Below are 8,647 nucleotides of genomic sequence, written 5' to 3' on the forward strand. Positions count from 1 at the left end.
CTAGTTTCTGTAGCGGCTTAATACAGTGTGTATTTAATCTGGACTAGGTCCCAGAGTTTTTCTGCATTTGCGGTTTCCTCGTTAACAAAACTTCTGGTGTCTGTGTTATTTCTTTTTCGCATTATATTTTATATAATAGAAATAATACAGGTTGTGCATTCGTGATCATCAACTTATCTAATCCAACTTTTGGTTGTTGATTGTAGTTGATTGATCCTTGGACATTGGTCTTTGGTACCGTCCAAGTTATCTCTTTTTGATAAAGACTCACTATTGATTTTAGATTGAGATATAAACTCTTTGATATATCTTTTTATTGATTGAGTCTGACTGTCTAGTTGATTCTCATAAAAAGTATATTGGAGTTTGTCCATACAGATTGCTAAGCGAAATATTGGGTGATGCAGTTAGATCCCCCGCTTTTTCATAAGCGAAGAGCATCGCACACAGCAAAGTTGAGATGGCACACCAGATAATGTCAGCAAAGTCACGAGTAAAGTATGAAGAACTGTGCGAAGAGGTATGTTATGCGAAGATGAGCGATTGTATATGAGTGATTGTGTCTCATAGTGATCCCGAAAATAATGGGTTTCTTAGCTGTCATCCACTATGTAAAATCCTATATAAAGGAGAGAGGTCATTACTTGTAGGGGGATTCTATAGTGAGTCTTGATCAAGAAATAAAGAGATAGAAAGTAAATCTAGGGAAAACAGATCATTATAATATTTAGATCAATCTTTGTAAGTTTATCTACATTTTATGATAAGAAGATGATTACCTAAATTCTTATTGAGTGATAGTGGAATGTATTTGTCAGATTTATGACAACTAGATTTTTGGCGCCAGAAACAGCTCTGGATGATAATTCCTGATAGTATATAATAGATTTTAAGGAAAAAAGTGAGATCTAAAAATGGTAAGGATTGAATTTGTTGTTGAACAAGGAATGACAACTAGAAGAAGTAACAGAATTGCTGAACGAAGACGAATTACAAATCTTGAGCAAGAAGAAGAAAGAGTGGACGAACATCAAAGAACAGAAATTCCAATTAGATCTCAGCGAGAAAAAGGACAAAATAATGATATAGATTATGATAGGATGAGTGTCCATACTGCAATCACGTATTCTACAGACGAAGGACAGAGAATTGGGAACGAAGGACCAATTACAGCGAGTGAAGGAAATGTGACGATTGCAGAGCTTAGGAAAATATTACTAATTGAAAGAAAGAGAGAAGAAGAAGAGAGTGCGAATATAATCCGTCAAAATGATGATTTACGAGAAGAGAATCTTAGACTACAAGAACAAAGGTCAAGGAGTACTACACGCTCAAGGTCAAGATCAAGTAGAAGTTCCTCCCGACAGAGTCAATCTAATCGAGGAAATGATAGGCGAAGGCAACACATCGAAGTCATTGAAGAAAACTCGCAAGAAAATGAAAATTTGGAAGATCAAAGGGAAAGCAGACGTATAGTTGACTTCGAAACTAATCGGTATGAACACCCACGTGAATTTCTTCGTCGTGCACATATTAATTTTGAAAGGGAAGAAGCGGATCCAAGGCAAGGACAGATGATATTACATGGCAGAGAAATATTAAGAGACGAATATGAGCGCGAACGAGAAACTGAACGTGCGAGAGATAGACAGAGAAGAAGGGAAGAATTAGAAGAAAGAGAATTACAAAACGGATTGCGTCAAATTAATTATGATAATCGAGTTAGGAAACGCGAGCGTCATCACATAGATGATACAGAACAAGGTCGAGTTACCCCACAAGAAAGAGAAATATCAAGACATCGATATGATAGCACAGGAAATGAAGAAAGACATGATAGAGTACAAATTGAAGCAAATACTGAAAGGCGTAGGCAAAGAAAAGAAGAAGTTGAACAACAGGAGATACAAGAAGCAATACGCCAAAACAATCATGAGAATATATTGAGACAAGCATTATTAAAAAGACCCATGCGAGAGGATTTGGATCAATCATTAAGAAAAGAAATTCTTAAGAAGATGGCATAGTTAAGAGAAATGATGACTACAAAAAGAAATGATGGAAGAAGACAACTAGAGGAAGCAGTGGAGGAAGCTGGAAAAACTCCATTTACAAAGGAAATTCAGAGAGCACTGATACCTTCTAAGTGCAGTTTACCGGCATTTACAAGTATATTTGATGGAAGTGCATGTGCGATACAACATGTGAAAGCTTATGCAAGATCTTTATTGCAATGGGAAAATAATGATGCAGTAATGTGCAAGTATTTTGCTGCAAGTTTAGCAGGTGAAGCTTTGAATGGTTTGAAGGACTACCTGTAGAATCCATTGGTTCGTTTCATCACTTACAAAATGTCTTTTTGGGGAAATACATAAGTAATAATCTATCCAGACCAGGGATTGAGACAGCATTCGGACTTCGCAGAAGAACAAATGAGAGTTTGCGTCATTTAACGACACGTTGGAGAACCATGTGTAGTGAAATGGAAATACGGTGGATGAGCGACATCTTATTCTTGCATTCATTAATGCTCTCTTTGCAACAGATCTATTATATACCCAAATCTTCAAAATAAAGGATACAATAACAATGTCGGAGCTGCGCGAATTTCAAGAAGAATACATAGCACTTGAGGAAAATCAAAGAGATATGGAGTCTTACCCAGTCACAATATCTGATTCGAAAGGTGAAAATACAAGTTTACTTCCGAGACGGACAAATCTTGTTGCGAGTACATCGCAGGGAAATCAGGGAAGGAATAATGCAGAAATGGAACAAAAGTTAGTGGCTATGGGAAGTGCAGATCAAGCAGAGTTTGATAAAGAGTACAGAGACAAGCAACTTCAAAGTGTGGAGGTACTGATACAGTTCAACCAGGAATCTCTGCAGGACAACACACATATTATAACAAGAAAACTGGAAGAATAGTGTGGGAATAGATAAATTTGCCAAAGTTGAATACTACAGTGGATAAAGTATGGGAAGATGCTCTCCTAATGGATGATATTCCAGAACCACATAATGTAGGCGAAGAGCCACCACCAGGGAGGAGGAGTAAAGAATTTTGTGTCTATCATAAATTCCACGGTCACACAACAAGCAACTATAGAAATGTGAGGAAGATTATATTACGAATGATTGAGCAAGGAAAGTTGGACCATTTCTTATTAAAATAACCAAGGAATTTGCCACCACCACCACCTCAAGGAATCACATATGCGAAGGAGAAGGACAGGAATACATTTTTTATTGAAGTAGGCGAAAAGGCAAATAATTTATATTGTAACTCGATCATACACTCGTTCAAAAATATAGAGGATTTTCATGATAATGTCTTAAGTCGAGTATATGCAAGAGATGCTGAAGGAAGGGAAATCTTCAACCTGGAAAAAATATCACCCTTGAAGGAATGGCAAAAGCAGAAAATCTCGTTCAGTGCAGATGAAATACCAGGAGGAGGAGAATCACATGAGTGTCCACTGGTTGTGCGATTGGGAATTAGTCCGAAGCCATTGGAAGAATATGAGGAAAAGAAGGAGAAAAACACCTGGGCGATAAATAGGATACTTATAGATACTGAAAGTTCTGTAGATATTCTGTTTTATCATACATATAAAACCATGGGTGGAAGAGATGATGAGTTAATCCCTTCAACATACAAAATCTACGGATTTAATGGTTCTGCGAATAAACCTAAGGGAGAAGTGACTATGCAAATTCTCCTACAAAATTTACCAATAAATATCACATTCTGTGTAGTGGATGTTGAGTCGCCTTATAGTGCTCTCATTGGAAGACCATGGCTGCATGGTATATTAGCTGTTGCATCAACATTTCATCAATGCATCAAGTTTCTTTTACCTTAGGGTTTTGGAATTACAAGAGGAGATACAGTTGAAAGTAAAAATTGCCAAAAAATTGATGTTGACAAATGCGAAGCAAGAGAATTCAAGCAAAGGAATTGGAAAAAATATGCGGCAGATAGTCAAAGAGCAGAGAGACTGATGGTTGATGCGGTGTACGAGGTTGGGGAAACAAGTATGCGAAGTGCTGGAATAGATTCTTCTGCGAATAAAATATGTTAATCAAGATTAGCAACATAGTTTCTATGGAAAGAAAAAGCATAGAGGAAAAATATCAAGAATTGGAGGGTACAATGACTTTCGCACAAAGCCAACTCAATGGTTATGCGAATGAATATTTTGGAAAACATATGCGAACTTAAGAAGATTCAAAAGGTGCAGAAGATAAATGAGTAGAATGAATGGCGTACCTCATTTTCTTCGAGCAAGATGATTCGATAAAAGCATTTATTACTAGAGTTGTACGAATTAAAAGGTTGGAATGAGAAATTTTAATTTCATATGGTAAATCCATAATAAGAAAACAAAAAGAGAAATCTTTATAATAAGACCTTTATAAAAGGTTACAGAAAATGATATTTATTATCATATTGGCTAGGAATCTGAATGTGGCGTGCACCCTAGTTCGCTTATATGCAAGAGGCAATACAGTAAGACCTATCGCACGTCATAATTGGAGAAACCTAGAAGGCATAACTCAAGGGAAGGCTACACCGACCCCGGAACTTGAGTTGTGGAGATTTGGGGTGAGAATAAAATGATAATTCCCATCCGTGAGAGATACCTTAAATTTTCAGTCTAAGATTGTAATCTTAGATTGAGAGCCTAAGGTGAGAAAGGCTTTCCCAAGGAGTGCAGAAACTCGATCAGGGCGCCGAGGTACACGGTTAAGTCAAGAGTGCCCGGGGCGTCTGGAGCGTACCTTGCCACTCTTGACAAGTCCTGACTATGATGCACTCGGTCCGAAGAAACCCCACTTAGGGTGCAGTCTTGTAGCTGAAAGGTTATAAGACTGCGAAAATCAACTGGTTGTTGAAAAACTGGATGGGAAGAGCCATAATCTTAACCTGATAGAGGTAAGCTTCCTTGAAGGGGCAACCAGGGGGAAGATAAGGACGACACCCTCCATTAGGGAGCTTAATTGTCTCAAAAGTCGTAAATGTCACAAGACTTTTAACTCATACGAGTATTAAGACTTGTGATATTTATGCGAATTAACCTGGAGAGGAAATAATACAAGAAAATGATAAGACGAGATCAATGGGTCAATACCATATGGTGTAAAGACTTCCTGCGATTTCGTCGCACATAAACAGAGGCAAAAATAAGACCTTTACATAGGAAGGCAAAAATAAGACCTCATAGATAATACAAGAAAAGAAATTATTCATGTTCCACATTTGCTCGCACCAAGAGAAGTTTATGATAGAGGATAACAATCATACTTGGTCTATCAAAATATGCCAAATAACAAGAGGCAAGGATGGGAATGCAAAGGAAGTGTTATTAGCCCCATTTTGACAGTCTTATATGTGCATGAAGAGGTCAAAAATACGAAGCAAAGACAAGAAGATTTATATTAAAAAGATGAAAGCTGAATTTACAAGAATTTACAACAAAATATTACAACAAGAAATTTTCATCTTTCTAATTTCGCTCAGTTTCAGAATCACTAGTTTCTTCTTCAGAATCTTCTTCTCCATCAGTAACTTGGATATCAGGAATGCGTACATTTTCAGGAATCACTGGAAAATTGTACTTTGACAAAGAATACCCTTCTCCAGACAAACTCTTTTAACAACAGCCTCACGAGAGTGATTAGCATCGTTACTGTTGTTTTGGATTAAGTTGAACCAATTTTCCTTCAATTGTTGATACTTGGAGTTACGAGCGGATGATTCTTCTTCTTTAGCAACTAAGCGAGTTTGTAACTCTGCAATTTTCTTTTGATACTCCTTCTCTTTCTCTGCGAAGTATCAACAAATGAGTTAAAATAACAGACAATTATTCTTAAGAGTATGAGTGAAGATCAAAGAACAACAAATGACCTTCATAATTGGAAATAATTTCTGCGACCAGTGTGGAATGCTCAGTGTGAAGGCTAACATTTACACCTAAATTATTTCTAGCATCGCTCAGAACTCTAGGAGCCCAATTAAACTTAGCTTCACTTTCTATTAGGAGTTGACATCGAATTAAGTTTTTTTCCTCAATAAGCGTGTCCCTCTCACGAAAAGTTGAATCACGTTTTATTTTAACTTTAATAATAGATTCTTGAAAATGTTCTAGTGCCTTCGCACCCCTAAGAGAGATTTCATCTTTTTCAATAATGAGTTTGTTCTTCTTCGCCTCCAATACTTGAATTGCTTCCCTCCCCTCATAAAAACGTCGTTTAAAATTATTGGCAGAGGATAATGCACTTTTATGGCGTTGTCTAAGGGTAGTATATTTTAATCTCAACTCTTCCAAGCTAAGGTTTTCAAATCCTCGAGTAGGATAATTATTTAAAGAGGAATTGAGGTGCTCTAAAAGAATTTCAGCATCGGGAAGATTAGCCGCTTCATCTGAAAGGTCATAAAGGTCTGCGAAGATAACTAAATAAGAAGTGCGAACGATCGCATAAAAGAGGAGTGAGAAATATAAGTTGCATACCAATGAGTTCCTTGTTTCTTTCTCGAGTTTGGAGAACCAATCGATAATTAGTTAAATTCTCATATATAAGTTTTGTATTCTCGCCTGTAATATTCGCATTCGCATCCGAAAGATTAGACTTCTCATGCTCAGTTTGGCATTCTCATCTTGCAACTTGCGAAGCTTTCTTTCATTGTCTAAAGAAATCGCATAAGATATGCGGGCATTCTGTGAAAATGTAAAAGAAGCATTATAAGTAAAAGAAGAAATATTAGGGAAAAGATAAAAGACAAATGTTGCAGAATATTACCAAGCCATTCATTGCAAATTGAAAATATGGATTTATTGCAGAGGCAGCTCCACGAAGAGATCGATCTCCCCAATCAGAAGCAGTACAGATCCTTGAGACCATCTTGAAGGCACGATCCATTTCATCATCCTCAAGAGTAGCAAAAGCATCTCCAAAAAAAAGATCAGAGAACTTCTTCCGATACAAATCGATTGATACATCTTCTTCATAAACAAAAGTATCTTCATCTGAAGATTTTCAACTTGAATATGAATCATATCTTGCACGCTTCCTAGAGACATCATCTTTTAACGAATTTATCTTGGATACAGATTTTGATGTGCGTTTCTTAGGAGTGCTCTTTCCTTTGCCTAAAGTTTTGTCATTCAAAGGATCCACCTACGCGAATAATCAAGATAAGAAACAGAGGCAACAATATTGTTAAAAATAGAAAGTGTGTTTCTTACTTCCTTATTCTGTGAAGTTGATACCTTGCGCGAAATACTGACCTTTTTAGCAGCCTGCGAAGGAAAAAAATAAGATATAAGAAGGAAAGTTATGAGAGTTTACAAATTGGATAAAGAGGATCACATACCGATACTTTATTTTCCTCATTTTCGAGTAATTTAAACTCCCAAGGTTGGTAAAGAGGGAAATCTTCGGGCAGAGGATTGTTAGAACCATCCTCAGCTTTATCAGATACGAAGGAACCTTCTAAGATGACAGGGCAATTAAGCCAACTAGAATCATTGGATCTGCGAGCAGCACGGTTAGAATTTGAATTCCAGTCAACATCTCACATAATTTTCTTATCTTCAGCGATACCATCTACTCTCCTTATGCGAACAACCCATTTAGTTATGTTACTTATCACAACAGCGACGTAATAGTTATTCAAGAAATTATCGAGGGTATAATCAGCGGGATCTATAATTTTATCACGATGACCCTCTTTTCGCACTTCATCAGGGTAAGAGTTTCCAAGACCAGCTGCGCGACGAGCATACTCTAATGGTATCCTAATAGGATCACCACTCAAATGAAATATTCCTTGTGTGAATCTATCATCAGCAAGAATTCTATAGAAGAGAGGAATCTCGGGGTTATATCGAGGAATTGGTTGAAATTGAAGTTGACCTAACGCAACGATGACTTTTCGATTATTCCATTGATCAGACTTGATTAGATCAAGGTTAAGTTTTGATGCGAAATTAAATGAAGGAGGAAGAGAGAGTTCATAACCCCTCTGATTGAATTCAGTTTTTAATCTGTTAAATTCAATCTCCATCTTTTTACCAGAAGGAGCCATTGAAGAATGGGAATGAAGAGTATAAATTTGCAGAGAAGGTGAAGAAGAATAAAAGAGATAAAAGGAGTAAGGTAGAAGAGAATATATAGGAAATGGCGACCCATTTTCAAGATTTATTCTCATTAATGCAAAGAATTGAACGGATAGAAACATACGGTTAAAAAGGACGTGTCGAAAGATGAGTGGTTAAAAGGACACGCGTACATAAAGAGAGCTTGAAATAAGGTAAATTGTCGGTAAAATAAAACATAAAAGGATAAACATGTGCGATGACATAAGATGGAAGTTTCTCATATCGCTCACTTTGAAGAATAAGAGAAATGAGAAGAGGCAAAATGTAGCAGTAAAATATCGCACACGTCAGTAATCAAGCGAAGTAAAGAATACAACCTAAGCTGTTAGAGCATAGCTCGGCCAACCTCGCATGCGTTAATATATCAAGCATGTTTGTCAATGTTAGTGAACAAAACTATAAAGTCTTGATTTCTAGCCTATTATCTAAGTCTCGGACTAGGATAAGAAAAGTGTAGTTGAGGTCAAGGACTTCATGGTGAT

At 36.9% G+C, this 8,647-nt stretch overlaps 1 protein-coding gene across 1 annotated transcript; it reads left to right on the plus strand.

Moving 5' to 3' along the window:
• Positions 1-914: 914 nt before the first annotated feature.
• Positions 915-2,027, plus strand: LOC113278078 (zinc finger CCCH domain-containing protein 13-like). Its single transcript, XM_026527039.1, has one exon. The coding sequence runs from the start codon at positions 915-917 to the stop codon at positions 2,025-2,027; it is 1,113 nt and encodes a 370-aa protein (XP_026382824.1).
• The last annotated feature ends 6,620 nt before the right edge of the window (positions 2,028-8,647 follow it).

This window comes from Papaver somniferum, chromosome 1 (assembly GCF_003573695.1).
Source record: "Papaver somniferum cultivar HN1 chromosome 1, ASM357369v1, whole genome shotgun sequence".
NCBI classification, from domain to species: domain Eukaryota; kingdom Viridiplantae; phylum Streptophyta; class Magnoliopsida; order Ranunculales; family Papaveraceae; genus Papaver; species Papaver somniferum.